General features: G+C 45.3%; 2 protein-coding genes across 5 annotated transcripts in view; both read left to right on the forward strand.

Annotated features, from left to right (window-relative positions):
* Positions 1 to 403: 403 nt before the first annotated feature.
* Positions 404 to 1,480, forward strand: LOC310814250 (S-geranylgeranyl-glutathione receptor P2RY8-like; the record flags this gene model as incomplete). The annotated part of the gene is made up of 1 exon (XM_083683548.1): positions 404 to 1,480. One exon carries the CDS (start codon positions 404 to 406, stop codon positions 1,478 to 1,480), a length of 1,077 nt encoding a protein of 358 aa, XP_083539674.1.
* Positions 1,481 to 3,163: 1,683 nt separating this feature from the next.
* Positions 3,164 to 18,887, forward strand: part of mapkbp1 (mitogen-activated protein kinase binding protein 1) — a 42,441-nt gene continuing 26,717 nt past the window's right edge. For all 4 annotated transcript variants that reach the window (XM_083684161.1, XM_083684162.1, XM_083684163.1 and 1 more), the window contains exons 1-3: positions 3,164 to 3,473; positions 8,065 to 8,156; positions 17,626 to 17,688. In XM_083684161.1, the coding sequence (XP_083540287.1) occupies positions 3,360 to 3,473; positions 8,065 to 8,156; positions 17,626 to 17,688 (269 nt within the window). In that variant the 5' untranslated portion in view covers positions 3,164 to 3,359. The remainder of the gene's footprint in view (positions 3,474 to 8,064; positions 8,157 to 17,625; positions 17,689 to 18,887) is intronic.

An 18,887-nucleotide genomic window follows, 5' to 3' on the forward strand; every position in this document is an offset into this window, starting at 1 on the left:
CGAAGATCATTTCTCAAAGTCTGCTCATTCGAAGGGTAGGTGCTGATAGTTCATTTCATTATATTATTATGTATTAGAGTATTTCTATCCGGTCTTCAAGTTAAGCACATTACAGTTGATTTCTTAGCGGTTAGGGTTAGGTATCATATGATATACAGTATTCAAACTCTCAAATCAGTGTAGCACCATTGCTAATGAAAATCTCAATTTAAAAATATGCAAAGCAAAGGCATATGTTAAAATACATATTTATATTTGCAATGTATGGTATTGTACAGATTTGAGAAAATGACTACTAAGACTAATGATTGAAAATGACTACTTAGACTAATGTTTGAATATGCATGTTTCAGGATACTCTTGTCCCTTGCTACCTTTATTCAGGAACCCTGTTGAGAGCACCATGCCTACGAACTACTCCAGGCGCCTTTGTCGATGGAACAGCACCATCGACCTCTCCCTCCCCATCATCCCCTACCACGGCTGTGAATCATTCTACAACTGCGCTGCCGATGTCATCCCTCCTATCTACCATACCCTGTCTCTGCTAGGCATCTTTGGGAACCTCTGCAGCCTGTGGACCTGTCTGAGACCATCCCGACCTTGGAGTATTGGCTCCATAGGTGTCCTGAACCTCGCACTGTGTAACCTGGCCTACCTTGCTTCTGTGCCCCCCCGGGCGCTCTACTTACACGCAAACTATGACTGGACGATGGGCCGTTCCGTCTGCATCCTGGGTAACATCCTCCACTTTGTGGGTCTAACCTCCAGCACCATGTTCATCTGTGCCGTCAGCATCGACCGTTTCCTGGCGATAGTCTTCCCCCTGGAGTCCAGGATGGTACGCACCCACCGCAACGCTTGCCTGGTCTCCCTGCTGTTGTGGGCCATCACCATCCTCCTCATCTACCTCAGCTACCCCAACATCGTCTACACGGAGCATAAGAGGGGCATCCGCTACTGCGGGGCGGTGGTCACCTCCAGGTACAAGTCCCGAGGAGCTACTTACAACCTCATGTCCTACTACTCTATCCAGGTGTCCGTGCCCTTGCTGCTCATCATCCCGTCCTATGTGAAGATCATGGCCAGGATGAAGGAGTCTCGCCAGCAGTGGGCCATCAGCGGCATACACGGCCACGACAAGACCATCTGGCTCATCGCAGTCTTCATCGCCAACTTCCTGGTGTGCTGGATACCGGGCCAGTTTCTTCACATCATAGCTTGTATCATCTTCTTCACCGTGTTTGACCATCATAACAGGTGTACCGTGTCTATGGTGGTTAATCTGCTAGTGGAGATCTCTCAGCTGCTGTACTGTCTGAACGCCTGCCTGGACCCCTTCGTTTTCCACATCCAGGGGGGGACGGGGGAGCTTTTGAGAAAGGCTCTGGGCTGCAAGGCCTGTTGGTGGAGGAAGAATGTCTGGAGAGGGAAGAGACATTCAGGACGACCCCCTGCTGTCAGTGTCATAAAAATGTGAGCTTAGATAATAGGATGATTGTTATTTAGATCTACTTTGATATACTGTATATTTGATCTTTAATGCTGTTATAGGTTCAGAATGAAAGTCAATATTGCACTCTGGTTTCTGTAAAGCAATTAAGTTGTTGGTGTCACTTGCAACACACAGCTTGCATGTATTTGTTAAATTGAAGTCTTAATAGAACCAAAAGGTAAACTAAGATGAGAGTTATTTGTGGTGAACTCTTTATGTTTTGCAAGTGATTAAACAGTTAATTCCAGTGTTTGAGTTGCCTATTGTCTTCACTGTGTATGATTATACTGACAATACACTTCTTAAGAGTAGAGAGGGGCTGGGAGAGCTGCTCTGTAAGACAGGTTGGTGGAGGAAGAATGTATAGAGAGGGGAAAAAAACATTCTGGGCAACCCCCTGCTCTCATTGTGGTCAAAATGTGAATGTAGAAAAAAAAAAAAAAAACAGAATAAATGTTATTTATATATACTTTTTTTGGTCTTCATACTGTATTTGAAGTTGTTACTGTATTTGGTCTTTACTGCTGCTAAAGGTTTAGTGTGAAACAGTCAATAATGCACTTGATGTCTGTAAAAATAAAAAATAAAAAAAATAAAAAAATGTCACTTGCACATTCATTGTTGTTTATGAAATTGAAGTCTCAACATTACAATTTGAAGTTCAAATGATAAAAAAGAGCCCTGTGTGGCCCCTTCTATGTCTTTCTTTAGCACGGGTCTTTTGCAATGCAATAGTCTCTAGCCAACTGTTGTCTTTCAAATGTTGCATTCATAGATACTTCCAAGTCATTTATTGTAACAGTAGCCACGGCGCTGCGCATAAACTGGATGGTCCCGACTTCAACCACCAGATGGCGACGTTGACTTGTTGAGATGTGCATCTGGGTCAGCGTCTTTTCCAAATCAAAACAGACGCTGTCAAATTTGAGAGGAGCATCCTGACAGCCACCGGTGACTTTCATAGCTACATACTGGCTACTAGTTCGCTAGGCAACAAAAACCAGTGCATGGTAAAGTAGACTACAAGTTTTAGATACATGTGCAAATATGTGTCTCCGTAAGTAGCTAAAGCTAGACATGTATTTTACTACCAATGGAGAATGGATCTAAGTAATAGTAGCTCTCTGTTAGCTCTCTGTCTGCTAGCCAGCTTTGAAGCTAGCCTAGCCAGAAGCGGCAGTTTGCGTAAGATAACGCTAACGCTTGGTTAGAGTGAGGATTATTCTTGTTTTGAGCATGTGGCTCAATCGACCTGTCTTGGTTGCCATAGGGACGCAAGACTGACAGACAGCTGTGTATGTTCACAGACAGCTCTCTAGCTAACCAACTGAACTGGTGGGGTTGTGTATGTTCACAGACAGCTCTCTAGCTAACCAACTGAACTGGTGGGGTTGTGCTTATGTGCCGCAGACTCCGATTCGTCAACGGAATCGGTCTTTGACGGAATACACCGAAGAGGCTGGAGGTGCCTAGAGGAGTCTTCCGTGACTGTGTGACCCGACCGTCGAAGTACTGCTGACAATCTCGGGATCTGGTGTTATGGACGATTTCTTAAAATGCATGCATGGTCCAGACACCTCTCTCCGCGGAGCTGACTGATGCAAGAAGGACGAATAGGGATCATGCAGAAAGCTTTCTAAGCAGAGGACGTGAAATGAACGGGAACCATACAATTGCCGACAACCGGGCTCCTCTGCACGCGTATTTAGAGAGCATGGCAGAATTGTAGTGTTTGTTTTTTAATCTATTTATTCTAGTTAACCGAGACATGCTATTGGTCGTAAGCGCTTTACGAAACGGCGTTGACCACCGGTTTCTTTGATTGTCATACAGACATTTTAAAAAGACTCAGTTCGATTTCAAGATGACTGTGGAGGGTTCTACAATAAAGAGTCGGATAAAAAATCTCCTCCGCTCGCCATCTATCAAACTGAGGAGAAACAAACCTGGGAATAACAAAGAGAACCTCAGTAATAAGGTAATATCCCACAGACATTTGTTTATCGAGTATAATGATTACTGATAAAGCATTTTACATAACATTCACCATTCATAACCCTCCAGCTAATAGAAGACCTACAACGGAGCTCCAGACACGTGATAATACCAATGATTTTACGGTAGTAGGTCATTAAGCACAGTAATTTGCACGGTATGGAATTACTTGCATATTCCTGTCAAATGTTGGCAGTTCACACAACACCAGGCAATGACAGCCTATTGGAGCAACTGTCACATTTATTGAAGGTAAATCACACTGACAATTGACACTTTTGTCAATGTCACTGATAAGTCAAAACATATCTAATGCTAAAAGTATGTTTGGCATGTGCTTCAGGCAAAGTAATGTTTTACTGGTATAAACATCCATTGCTCCAATTAGTTTTAGTGATTCCAATGTGCAAAGTGTGATGTTGTCACTTGTTGTAACCTTACTGTTAGTTGATTGAAAATGAACTGCTGCAGTGTTGACATGAGAAAGTGGGATATGTCACGCATACCTCTGACAGCTGTGATCCTACTGACAAGCCCTCTGTCACACACACACACACACACACACACACACACACACACACACACACACACATATATGCTTGGACCCCATGAGGCATGAAGGATAGGTCTAGATACCTTTGTTCTTACATTGATTCTTCTTGTACTGCCTTGGCCATGTTATCATTGTGCATGGGCACACTTAGGCTATTTCGAGTGCATGTTGTCGGAAGCATTTACATTTACGGCATTTAACAGAGTTTCTTGGCCTTCATCTTCTTATCTCTGCTCTCTCATAGGCTAGAAGGCAGTGAAGGCTGCCTTCTTGGTTAGGGCTCACTTGAAGAAAAGATGAGAATGTCAATGGGAGTTCTCTGGTTAAATAAAGGATACATAAAAAATAAATCCAGAGACTATATATAATTTCACTGTTTTCCTTCAGAGAAATGGGTGGTCACAGCTGTGACACCCAGCTGGTTGCTGCTGCTGTGGGTTTGTTAGATGAGTTGAGTACTGCTGACTGGTTAACATGTGAATTTAGGAGACAGGCAATGAAAGGTCAATGTCACCAATAGAATACCAGCTCTGATGTTGTTCTCTCTCTTCTGCCATGTGGCTCACATGTGAGTGGGGTCTGTCTGTCTGTCTGTATCCTGTCTGTCTGTCTGTATCCTGGTGCATTCCATCCTGGTGGTGTGTTTACTGCAGCAGGAGAGGCTGGGAGTGACTGTACTATAGTACCTTCCTGTGAAACCCCGGGGGGTGTCTGACTCTCTCTGGCTGTAGTACAGTACAGTAATACCTCAAGGTTTCCTAGAGAAATGGCAGTGCCTAGAACAGCTTTAGGCTTACACTCACTGTAGCAGCTATTATTGTAAAAAATGTTTGCAAGGTAAGCATTTCATTGTACTGTATTTCCATCCTGTATCCTGAGCATATGCTCAATAAACTTTGACTTGACTTGAGAGACAAGACAGTGTGTATAACAGCCATATACACACAACTGATCTCCTGTCCTATAAGGAAGTTCCAATATCTGGGTCTTATGTAATGATGTTCATTTATTATTGTTTTCGTTTTTTTGCCCATTCCATCTAACATGCCCCCACTGCCCTGACTCATAAATATTGTGTCTTCAAACATTGAAAGGTCACTCTCAGACAGGCAATAGTCAAGTGAGTAAAGCTTTTAAAAAGCTGTGGAGTGTTTAGTTTTGGTTGGTTTCATTTCCTAAAGTGGGGGGGGTTAATAGTATCCGTGCCAGATTCCTCTGGTTGTTGGTGTTTCAGTGCTTTCAACAGAGGGACTCTGTGACACAGTTACAGCAGAGATGGTCCAGATATAAACACAACCACTGCTGTATTGCACTGTTGCATAAGACAGACACAGAGCCAAAGCCGAACCTCCATGCAGTGACTCAGGTCTTCCCAATAACATTGAGGTTACTGTACTTGCTGCAGCAAGGCCTAGCCTATATAGTATGATTGTTGTTTCACCCTGCCAGCCAGAGGTGAATAGCCTACCACTGTGAATTATTTCTGTTGCTAACGTGCCATCTGACAGCGCCTAGGTTATGAGTCTTCCCATTATCAGTCTTCAGTTGCCATGTTCTAAGCTTGGTTGTTGGTAAACAAGTAGGCATAGTCTAGTCATCATTTGATTCCAAGCTGTCTTTGTTCTCTGTTTGAGGAACAAGAGGTGATAAAGGCAAGCGCTTCCACTCATATTGTGAATCTCTCTCTCTCTCTCTCTGTCTGTCTCTCTCGTAGGGAGCCAGACAAAGGGAATAGGCCTATGCCTTTGTTTGAGATGCATGAGAGATATGTGTGTAGTTGTAGACTGCGTTCTCTATCCCCAGGCTCATGGTGTTTGAAAGGCAGATGAGACTAGACCATGGTAGGCTACTGATCCTCCACACAGCCTCCGGGCCTGTTGACCTCATGGCCTAGCCTCTGTAGCATTGGATGTATCATACAGCCTACTGGGAATCTAGGTACAGCCAGGAGAGGCTAGTGGAGGTAGAAATCGGAGGACGGGCTCATTTATAATGCATATCAAACACCACTCCCTATTCCATCCCATGCATTACAATGAGCCCATCCTCTGATTTCTACCTTGCTTTTGTATAAGTCTACCAGTCAATACTCAGTTCATGGTAGACATAAGCATAGGCTGCAACAATCAGCCTCAGACAGGCTTTGTTTACAAGTAGGAAGAACTGATAGGGCTCTTTGATGTTCTTTGTTGTTATTGTTACTCCCTCCTAGGAAGTCTGGATATCAACAGCAGTAAGCACATTGTTCAGGAACTCATGGCCTATTTGTGGAGGCATGCAATTGTGTAACCTAGGTCACAACTGGAAGTTTGCTTCAACCTCTGTGTGTTCAGTGCTTTGATGATCTGTAGCCTGACCCTGCTTCTAGTGGTTAGCCTATAGGCTACATTCCACTCAGTCTTTCACTGGGCCTATGGAGGCATTCAATTGTGTAACCTAGGCTAACTATTCCCCAACTGGGAGCGGCCCTCAACCTTTACAGTGGGCTAATCCTTAGCTTCTTGTGGTTAGCCTATACAGTACATTCCTCCCTGTCTTTCTAGGCTTAATCAAGCCACATGATCACAACTGAATTGACTGAGCATCTTTGTGTTTGATTAGAATTGGTTCTTCCTAACACTGTTGATGATAGTCGTCATAGTAGACAGCACTCACCTTGGGCCCTCCCACGAGGCTACTGGGGAGAGGAGAGACGATGGATTATGCAAACCATAAATACAGGCTGGACAAGGTAGAGAAACCACAGTGCAGTCATGTGATGATGAGTTAGTGGCTGATCAACCAACCCTGTTGGAGAGGAGTGGAGAGGTAATCTTCATTATTGTCTGGCTAGGCTGCGTTAGACTGAAGGAGCGACAGTCTGATCCATCCAGGTGTTGTTGGCTGTTTGCTTTGTTCAGAGCCCCTGGGAGGCTGAGAGAGCCTTTGGCTGGAAGGCTTAAGTAGACCTGGAACGGACTCACAAGGGAGGTACCACAGTATCTCTCTCTGAGACACTGTGAAGAGACTGTATTGGCCAGAGGCAGCGTGAGGCTGAAGGATCTATTCATCTATCCAGCCATCCAGCTGGTTTTGGTTATGACTGTATTCAGTGCCCTTGGGAAAATGCAAGACAACTGAGTGCCTCTGGCTGTTCTAGCTATTCGAAGAAGAAGAGAGCAGCTGAGTGATGCAGACCTGGACTGGACCCACTAGGGAGATGCTCTCTATCTATCTGTCTATCTATTTGTCTGTCCATTCAGGTGTTATTCAGTGCTCAGGGGAAAATGCAAGATAAACGCCTTTGGCTGTTCTGAGAGGAAAAGCAGAGCTGGACTCACTTGTTGGGAGCTCAGTTGTCTACTGTAGGACATCTATCTGTGAGAGGCTGTAGGTGTTGGTCAGAGAGAGGAATATCTGTGAGCTGACTGGTCGTGTGGTATCTGTTCTCCTGTGAGAAATGTCACTGCTTAGGAAACTGTTGAGACACAGAGAAGATCCAGTAAGTGTCTATCTGTGTGGTTTTGTAGTTTGTGAAATTGGTAATAGATGATTTTATATGGATGGTTATTGAATGGGATCATGGCCCACTTTGCTTATAGACTTGATTATGATTATTGAGGGGGAGGGGTAGCCTATTACCGGTGATGTTGCCTTCAATCCGACTGCAATGCATAGTTTATGTTCTGTCCAAACTCCAAAGTGAAAAAGAGTTTGGTCATTTCATGCATAGCACTACACAGATGTTTAAATGCCCTGGTCTGTCGTGTCCCTGTGCTTGTAAGAGCTTCTGTGTAGTCCCTTGTCCTGTCAACTGAGGCTGATTGAACCAGAATAAGGAGCATGTTGCTTCTCATCAGCTACTGTAGAAGACTGCTTTTTCAAACTTGACTTTTGCCTTTCCCTCCCCCCCTAGTATACCACACAGCAGGCTTTCAAATGTAATATTTAAGTGAAAACCAGCTATATTGTGATGTATTTGTATGTCTGTTCTAATAGTGTGTTGTGTTGTGTTGTGTTATAATTGAACTTTGTTCCCCAGGTGATCTTGGAGAAGGTGTTGGGGATTACAGCGTTTGGTAACCGTGCCCTGGCTTGTGACCCTCGCTCTGGTCTAGTGGCCTACCCTGCAGGGTGAGTAATACTACACTTCAAAACACGCCTCCAGAATCACTCTCTACACCACAGACTCATTGCCATGCATGTAACAGAATGAGGAATGGTATCAAACATGTTTCTCATTCCATGCATTACATTGAGCCCGTGTTCCCATTCCTACCTCCACCAGCCTCCACTGCAATGAGCAGTAGTGGATACCAGCCTGTAGACGACATGTAGTTCTATTGCCTCAGGAGAACATGCTCCGTTTGTTCTTTTCATCTCTTTACCATTCAATGGCCATGGGAAAATGGAAGCTCTTTTTAGAAATAGAAGAGAGCAATCTGATGTTGAGCGTATGAGTGAAGTGGAGCCCATGTGAGGGAGCTGGGGAATTGGCTGGAGAAGTTACCTCTCTGAAGGTTGAAATGCAATTTCAGTTCAAACTCGCTTAGACCGCAAGAAGGAGTGGAGAGGAGTGTGTATGAGAGGAAAGTAATTGCTCAGCACTTTGATAAGGCGTGTGTGTGTGCGTGCGCACGTACCTGTTGTGTGTGTGCGCCCACGCACGCACGCCTATTTTGTGTGTGTGTGTGTGTGTGTGTGTGTGTGTGTGTGTGTGTGTGTGTGTGTGTGTGCATTCATCAGGGGATGGCGAACTGCAGTGTCAGGAAGAGAATGTTAGTTGTTGGTAGAGTCTTTCTGAGACAGTGCGATAGCCACATGGTTTGAATCAGTATGTTATGCAGTTCTCCTGTTTAGTCATAGGTTGACACTACGCATGGAAATAACTAGGTAAATACTCGGTCTAAAGCAGTATGTTTTATTATTCAGTGTCCCCAGCTATTCAGTGTTATTCAGTGTCCCCAGCTTGGCCTTCTCTAGTACAACAGTCACTCTGTTGTATCACTTCTATAACAGGTAATTCAGGGAGCATTACATGCACTGATATAATTACATTTTCTTCCAAAGAAGTTGCTCCTACATGGAGCATAATGACAGCATTCAGTGGTGCTAGCGAGGGTCTAAATTGTGTTAGCCCATTATCCTACCATGATCACTCCTAACCAGGCCTGCTATCTCCACAGTATGTCTCCCTCCCTTACACATTGTTCAACAGAGGTATAAGCTATGTAAACAAATGTCATGCTTTTCGCATATGATCTGTGAATACAGTTCTTAGAAGTAGCCTGTCTATATTGATTAGGCCATATTGACTGAACTGTAGCTCTCCACATATTCAAAGTGGGAACGTCACCCCATCTGTGACATATGTTTAGCACAGACTTCTATGATAGTTTTGATTAAACAGCAGGGGAGCATTGTGATGCTCAGATAAAGCCCAGTTATTGCTCTGCAGCGAAAGAGTCTCATTTGTTCATATTCAAAAAGAGATCTTTGAGTCTCCTCAAGGGGACATGGTGTTGTGGGTGTGGGAGAGACGGCCCCTCTATCACATGATGTTCTTAATCACATTACCTCGTTAGGCTTTAAAGCCGTGTGTGTCTGTATTCTCTCTCTCTCTCTCTCCCTCCCTCTCTCTCTCTCTCCCTCTCCCTCTCCTAGCATGCTGTCAGATTCCACAGAGGCTGTTTGAGTTTTAGGAACTTGTCACATTGTATTTCATGTCTTGTTCCGGGACCTCCCCAGGCCTTCACAGTCAACAAGGGCTTGAGAATTAGCCTTTACTGAACCAGCAGGGACTAAAAAAAAACAACAACCTATATGTAGGCCTGTCTGGGGGGGCATGGAACAACACTGCTATTTGCAGTGGATGGAATGCAATGATGTTTGATACCATTCCTCATTCCCTTCCATGCATTTCAATGAGCCCGTCCTCCAGTTTGTACCTCCACCACCAGCCTCCTCTGATTACTACCCACAGTTGAATACAGAACAACTATGGCAGACCTCCGTGTCATACTCTGGTCTCCCACGCCTGTGTCTCACCATGCTACCAGTGCACAACATTGATTATGCAGCAGAGTAGCGACCGACTAGTTCCTCTCAGCCGAAGATAAGCTTATAGATTCCATTCCCGCATCGGAGATGGTCTGAGAGGTTGGACCCGGTTCTGCTTCGTAAGCTGTAGAGGATGTGGGCCGAGGGATCCTCCAGAACTAATGGGTCCACAGATGTCTGTGTGTGGAGAGGAAGCTGGCTCACCCTGGAGCGTGGTGGAGCAGTCACAGTCCACACAGCTGGGATATCCAGGCTGGGTGTTGAAGTGTGTCTAATTCCTGACTAGTTTCTCTGTACTGTAATTACATGTTGAACAATATTGCATTGATACGGTTCATGGATTTATAGATATGGAAGCTATGGTGCAGATGGTGTGGTTGGAGAGGAAGCTGGTCTGACACTGATTGGCTGAGTGGAGAGAGTGGAGGGCCAGTTACAGACAGCTGTCACACACAGGGCCGGGGGCTGAGGAGACCGGGCCTACACTTCATATTGTAGGCTCAGCATTCTACTGGTTAACCAACCACACGGCATTTCATTCAGTTCAGCTTCATCTCTGAAAATCACAACTTTCAATTCAACAATATCGACTCACCTAGGAACGTTTATGTACTGTAATTTTCTGCAGGTTGAGATGGTCCTAGTCTGGTTGGTTCCATGCACTTCTCTTATATATAGGCTAAGCTAAGTGCTGGAGTGACACAGTAGACATATGTTCCATCTGGGCCTAGACCGTATTAATTAAAGATGACCTGGCCTAGTCCCTACAGATGTGTCCCGCTTATGAGTCCAAATGAATGTGCCGTGCTGTAGTAATGTCCTCCTTTCAGACTGCATACTGGTTGTCTCTCAGCTCTGCTGCAGTAATGCACTGAAGAGACCTGGGATTGTTTGTTTTGTGGCTTAATACTCAGGACAATAAGCATATATTGACACGTGTGACATATAAGATCTTATATTGATTCCGTTCAGTATTTGATGACATAGCTGACCAAAGTGATGTCACCTAGGATGGTAAATAGTGTTTAGGTTGGGTAACTCCTAGTGCCTAGGCTTGGTTGCCTTGTTTGCTGTCAGCAAGACAAGCAGCAGGCTAGCATACACACTCTTCTGCTGGCTGGCCATGGAGAAACTGGTAAATCTGGATCCAACGGCTTATTTGCAGAATGACTAGTGAAGACGACGTTTGTTTGATTTACAAGGAGCAATAACTTTGTCCCCTAAAGAGGAGGACAGTGACATCATCAACATGCTGCCAAACCTGTCAATGACCGCTCTGTCTACCCTGTTTTCAATCAAATTCATCTTTATCGAGGCCAGATGTAATAACTTTGTTGTGCTACTGTGTTTTGACATGTTATTGCTCACATGACATCCTAATTATGAAACCATGAATTGTAAGGGCACTTCATTGAAGAATAGGCAGCACAAACTACTGTAGGTTATTAACATGGCACAGTGCTGTAAGGACTTCCTAGAATACCCTTGATTCATATCCTGAGTCTATAGAATGTGGGTGTTTTGACTTGAATGAAAGGGTCCCGTGGTACTGCAGCGTGTGTACTAGTGTGGAATAAACGCCCCTGAGTGAACGCTGAGCAGCATGGACGTCCTGCTGCTGGGGGAATCTAACACGCATGACTAGATGTGTGTCAGAGGAGCAAGAGACCCTCAGCTCTCCCCGCACACACTGACCGCACTGCAGCAAACTGGGTCAGTGGCACTGAGGAAGGGGAGAGAGGGGGGGAGAGGGAGAGAGAGGGAGTGGGGGGGGAGAGAGAGAGAGAGAGTGGGGGGGAGAGAGCGAGAGGGTAGGTACAGTAGAGAGAGAGGGGTAGGTAGAGAGAGAACAATAAAGAGTGATGGAGGGTGAGACAGAGGGAACACTGCAGTCAATTAGTCTGCGTTAGTTAGTTAGTTAGCCCAGTACGTGCAGGAGGAGTGGGCTACGTTGCGGCTAAGTTGCGGCTAGGGTGGGCTGTGCTGCCTATTAGGAGGAGTGGGCTGTGCTGCGTCTCTCTGCTGCATTGCAGCGCTGGAGGGTCTTCCTGCTATACCTACCACACACAGCCTCTGGAACTGCAAGGTGTGCAGACCAAGCCCTCCCAGTCCAAAGTCACTGCTGTCTCGAGGCACCAAACCCCCCAGTCTAATCACAGAGCAGTCTCGACGCAGCACCAGGAACATGCGGGAGGATGGGTGAAAAAAAAGTGTAGAGAATACAAACATGTAACTCAAATGAACACAGACTTCAGGGAGCGAACACTAAGGTGTTATAACACTAAGGTGTTAGCCCTATATATGCATTTGATCTTGTGACCCTTGTTTTTAGGATTTCAGGTAGTCTACAAAGAAGCCGATTATGTCCGTTTTTATTGTAGATCAGTGGAGGCTGGTGGAGGTTTGATACCATTCCTCATTCCGTTCCATGCATTTCAATGAGCCCATCCTCCGATTTCTACCTCCACCAGCCTCCCCTGGTGTTAAACCTACATTAAGTATTTGATGAGACCCTGTTATTAGGATTTGAGGTAGTCTACAAAGTAGCCCATTATCTTAGTCAGTCTTTAGTGTACCTTCTCCCAGTGTTCAACCGTGGATAAGCAGTGTCGCTAAACATGAGCTTAGCGCAAGGATGGCAGAGACTGCTGACTGTGGTTAACCTATTAAAGTGGCCGTGCAGGGCAGACTGGAGACCTGCAGCTGGGCAGCTTACAGAGATGAGATGAGGAGGTGCAATCTGTTTCTGAGCACAGGAACACTAAGACAGGATCAACATGACAGACCGGGAGCCAGGGTTGAGGTCGATACGCATTTGTATTCACTGAATGCAGGAGGTGAAATGAAATGTGTCTTAAACAATGGACCGTGTTCAATTCACAAACTGAATGTCAAGTCACTTCTTGCTTTGAGTGAATTAAGATTAGAAACTGGCCCTAACCCTGGTGTGGACGACCAGATGGGATGGGAGGATGGGCTGTGGCTTGGTAACCGATACCCCTCACATCGCTGGTGGAAAACCCTGTGGGGCACACACGCACACACACACACACACACACACACACACACTTAGTGACCACCTGTCAGTCTGCTACGCCCATGCACCAGATGGACTGTGGGTGGGTGGTCATGACTATAACGCAGCTATGAATTAGCCAAAGCTAGGTGGGGCCATTGTTTTAACTGTCTCCTCTCCCTCCCTTCCTCTCTCCACTGCATTTATTATTTATATTTGTTAAATAATCATTTTTCAGTAGAGGCAAAAATCGGATGACGGGCTCATTGTAATGCATGGAATGGAATGAGGAATGATGTGTTTGATACCATTCATCATTCAATGCAATACAATGAGCCCGACCTCAGAATTCTATTCTGTCTTTATGAGTGACAGCTTCCATTGACCTGTTGTTGACTGTATAGCACTTTCTCCAGGCTCTTACTGTATGCAGACTGTCGCTCTCAAGTGAGTCAATATTGAATTTAAAATAGCTTTGAAGCCAGGTGGAATGCATGGTTTAATACCAAATGCCTTGGAAAATAATGGCTTAAAGGGACTCCTCCTGGTGGGCTTGTACAAGTATATCAATATTAAAAGTGTTTATTCGATTCAGAAGTGTACGACAGAACTGCTAGTGCGATTATCCACACCTGTAGGTTATACTCAAGCTGTTCATCTGCCTGCCGTTCCTTGGAACCCAGATGGTTACTCCTGGCACAGCATTGTCCATGTGAGTTCTGTAGAAAAGCTTTCAGCCCCATCTCTGTGGAAACACAAGTGTCTTATCTAGGAAAATAAACCAGCTCAACCACCTCGACCTGCTCAAGGAAATGGGAAACAAAATTGACCCGTACGTACATACAGTCAAAACTGTCTACCAAGCATACCTCTGTCAGGGTTAGGCCCCGGACACACCAACGGAGATGATCACGGATGTCTGTCCGTGTCCGTTTCATACGTTCCAGCAGTTTTTACGGAGTTGAACTTTCCACAGTCCATTCGTCCATTTAGCCAATTAGAAACAAGGTTTCGTATTGAGTTGCTATGTTGCATTGTTCAGTTGCTAGGTTGTTTCAAAAGTCCCGCACAAATTCCATGGATCAAATTGAACAGTGATTTCATACATATATAGTTTTTTTTTTAATCAGTTTTCTGATAGTTTGGTGTGGCCGGGGGCCTTAGGCTATAACTGTAATGGCAGGAGTACTCAGGCAAAGGACTCAAATGCACGACTCAGAGACAAAAACTTAAATCCAATAGAATAGTCTTTACTCTTTAGGTTCGGTATACAGGTAGGCAGTCAATGGGTAGGCAGATAATCCAGGAAGGGGGTAGGCAAAGCAGGGTTTGGTACACAGGTAGGCAGATCAAAAAGCCAGGCAGATAATCGAAAAAGGAGTAGGCAAAAAGGTCAAAAACACACTGACTTCTCTGTCTAGGATCATCAGCACAGCTGACAGCTGGTGGTACAGTTGCACTGCTGCGCTGTGTTGTTGGGAGACAGAATGAGTTAGTGTTTGTTAGAGAGGAAGCGAACTCATGGCTTCAGCTCTTCAGTCAATGACACTCTCTTCCTCAGTCATTGATCTGAACCCCGCTGTGCTGTCCATACAATCAGTCTTCTCTTTCTCTCTCTCCATATAGTATATGTCAGGGGAGGCCTATATATACCAGCCTCCACTGGTAGACCAATGCCTACAAGCCAATCCAATCATGTTATTAGTGACGGTTAGTGATTGGCTGTGCTTTGACTCTGTCCAGAGTGGTGGAAGCTATTGACTGTCTGTCTGTCTGTCTGTCTGTCTCTCTCTCTCTCTCTCTCTCTCTCTCTCTCTCTCCATCACTCTAGACAATCTCTTTGTCTCAGAGCACTAGACACGTTTACATGTCTGGACAATAAAGTTATCTACTATTCCTTGCTGTTCTGCATTCATCTGTTCTGCTCCACTTAATTCTCTTCTCTTTTCTCTCTCTCTCTCTCTCTCTCTTCTTTTCCATATGAGAGCTGCAGTAGTTGAACTGCAGCTGTAGAGGGAAGAGTGGTTTGTGGTGAGGAGATGAGTAATGGGATATTGATACTGCCCTCCTCCTCCCCCCTCTTCCCTCCTCTTCCCTGTCCCACCCATTGGCTCTCAGCAGCCATGCCTCAGCTATGACTTTACCACTGACAGGCCCATGAAACACACACACACACACACACACACACACAGTCATCCACTCACCCGCTCACTCCCTCACTCACTCACTCTCCCTCTTTTTCTCTGTTGTGCCAACGAGGGCCAGGGGTGCTGGCTGCTGGCCAGTTCCTGTAGCAGCAGCCGTCCCTTTAACAGCCCTCCAGCCAGTCCCTTTAATAACTCTCTGTGGTCGTCCAGACAGCAACTAGCCAATCACAAGCTTGGAACCGTGTGTGTGTGTGTGTGTGTGTGTGTGTGTGTGTGTGTGTGTGTGTGTGTGTGTGTGTGTGTGTGTGTGTGTGTGTGTGTGTGTGTGTGTGTGTGTGTGTGTGTGTGTGTGTGTGTGTGTGTGTGTGTGTGTGTGTGTGTGTGTGTGAGATTGTGAGCAACCCAGGGTAGAATAGGGTCAGGGAGGGAGTCATTTACCTTTGTGTATGAATGCCTTGAGGGGGTAGGCTATGTGAGTGACCTAGGGTTGAGCAGAGACAGGGAGGGAGTCAGCTAGGCTTGTGTATGGAAGAGATAAGACCTAGACCGGCGTGCCCGAGTCCTAGCCCTCTCTCCCTAAAACCAAGCTACAGGAGGCTGATAGGGCCCTGGATTAGACTATTGGCCAGGCAGAAAGTCTGGCTGTAGACACAGACAAAGCCTCTGGCTCAACCTCTCCCTGCTCCTCCAGAGGAGTTCACTGAGGGCAAGGGCCGGAGGAGCTTTAGGCGAAACATGACCACACGTGCTGCTGTCCTGTCAGAGCAAGCTGGTACACGCGAAACAGAGGCGATGCCAATTTGGCCAGACACACCAGAGTGGATTTAGTGTTGGGTAACTTTTGGCAACATGTCGTGTGGATGTGACCATTTGTCAGTTTACGTTTGGATACTTGGCTGCAGCGGTGCTCTTTGGCTGGCGACTGGACGGGATCTCTCCCTTTCTCCCTGGATACCAGTGGTAGTCCTTATTGCGTGTTTCTTATCCTGAGTGTCCTGTATTGAATCCTCTTTATGCTGTCCAAACAACCTGGATTTTACTGTCTCTTTAGAAAAAAAACATTAGAGACTGTTTATACCCTTTTCGTAGCTGCAGATATCCGCCTGTGCCCTGTCTCTGTAGCTCCGACAGCTGTTGTGGTAGAGGTACTCTCATGTGTTTTCTATAGGTTACCTTTCTTTGTATCCCCTAGTGACCTCACAGTGCCTGTCTCTTTGATGGTAAACCTGCACCTGGGGAGTGTTCTGTTCTCTGTTCAAAAGCCTTTTCAACTACTCCATCACAATAGCCTTGTCTCTCCCTGCCCTGACCAAATAGCCCTGTCTCTCTCTCTCTCTCTGACTACACCATCACAGCAGATCCCTGTCTCTCTCTATAATATAATGTAATAATATATATGCCATTTAGCTGACGCTTTTATCCAAAGCGTCTTACATTACAGTGAGTACATACATTTTTCACCACAGAGCCTGTCTCTCTCTCTAACTACGCCATCACAACAGAACCCTGTCTCTCTCTCTCTGACTACGCCATCACAACAGAACCCTGTCTCTCTCTCTCTGACTACGTCATCACAACAGAACCCTGTCTCTCTCTCTCTGACTACGTCATCACAACAGAACCCTGTCTCTCTCTCTGACTACAACATCACAACAGAGCCCTGTCTCTCTCTCTGACCTCGCCATCACAACAGAGCCTCTCCCTGTCCTGACCAATAGGCCTGTCTCTCTCTCTGACTACGCCAACACAACAGAGCTCTGTCTCTCTCTCTGACAACACTAGAAGGATCCTCTCATCTCTGTCCTGGGAAATCATAAGACCCTGTTTGCTTTTAGTCTCCTTTTTTATGCTGAAGAGATAAAAACAAATGGAAGTTTAAAAGCAGCAACATTTTTTGCTTTGTCATGCTCAAACATTCACCCACACACTCTTACCAGGGCCTAAGTGTATTTGGAATCACACTGTACTCTGATGCAACCTAAAAATACAGCAAAATACTGCAGTATCAAGTTTTTACATAACTTTGTTTTAGAATGACTCATGGCCTATTCTAGGCTAGATGGTTTGTGATGAGGAATTGGTAATTTCCTGTTGTTGGCTGACTCAGCAATGTTTTTTTTCTTAACATTCACTTTCTTTCCAGACTTTGTTTTAGTTTGGAGTTGGTAGTTGACTGCTAGGGTGTCTGTCTGTCTCTGTCTGTGTGTGTGTCTGTGTGTGCGCCTGTGTGTGTGTGCGCCTGTGTGTGTGTGTGTGTGTGTGTGTGTGTGTGTGTGTGTGTGTGTGTGTGTGTGTGTGTGTGTGTGTGTGTGTGTGTGTGTGTGTGTGTGTGTGTGTGTGTGTGTGTGTAGGCCTAACCTCTGTTCTCCTCTCTGTACAGATGTGTGGTGGTGTTGCTGAACCCCAAGAAGAACAAACAGCATCACATCCTCAACAGCTCCAGGTGAGCACACACACACACACACAGACACACCACATGGTTCTGGGTGAGGCCTGCTCTCATTCACACACCTCAGGCACTGTAAAATGGTTGCGGTCACATTGATTTTGTGCACACACCCTTTCAGCTTTTGACATGACCAAGTAGACCTCTTGCATGTGTAGGGAACAGCAGTGGCTTTGAAGTAGTGACCCTATGGTCCTCCTGTCTGTGTCCAGATCAGGGGAGGCTGGTGGAGGTAGAAATCAGAGGACAGGCTCATTATAATGCATGGAATGGAATGAGGAACGGTGTCAAACACGTGTTCCTCATTCTGTTCCATGCATTACAATGAGCCCATCCTCCGATTTCTACCTCCACCAGCCTCCCCTGGTCCTGATCTCTTGTTCAGTCATTAGGCCTAGCTAGATACAACCCAGTGTTTAACAAGTCACTCATAAGGCCTAGGCATGGTAACCCAGTACTTTACACATCACTCATGTTCCCTCTCAGTGTTTAACAAGTCACTCCCGGCCCACCTGCCTCTCATTCCCTTCAGAGGGGCTGTAATTACAAGACAACTCGCCGTCTGAATACATGACTCCAAGCCACATATAGCACCCGACAATATATATATATATATATATATATATATATATATATATATATATATATATATATATATATATATATAGTTTTAACCACATCTTCATCTTTTGAAGCAGTACAGTGTTTGTTTATACTTAAAATGGAGTGAAACAAGCTTATGTTTTGGGTTCTGATGGGGTAACACAATTGATCTAAGCTCATGAGGCATTTATACATTATTTTGTTCAAGAGTCAATGGCTATATATTAATTTAAAGTTAAAAAAAAAGTATGTACCAATTACAGATTGCCCCTTTTAAGTGAATGCATGTCAGTAAGGGTTATTTTTTTAGGCGAGCCTTGCTGGAGGAACTGGAAGTGTATACTCTCTCCTCCACCCTTCCCTCACAGCTTATCACTGCCAGCTCATTATAACTGAGATATCAAACGATAATCACAGGTTTATTATAGCCTACCCTAGTCATGCTAGATGCATTTGCTTAGCAAAACATTGGTTGAAAGCTGCCTTAGCCTCAGAGGTGCAGTTACAGTTGAAATGGACTATGTGTAGTTGTGTACAGTACTCTGATGGTGGACTCACCAGTAGAAGAGACACCATGAGAATGAACATTGAAC

Source organism: Argentina silus (genome assembly GCF_951799395.1).
Source record: "Argentina silus genome assembly, chromosome: 13".
NCBI classification, from domain to species: domain Eukaryota; kingdom Metazoa; phylum Chordata; class Actinopteri; order Argentiniformes; family Argentinidae; genus Argentina; species Argentina silus.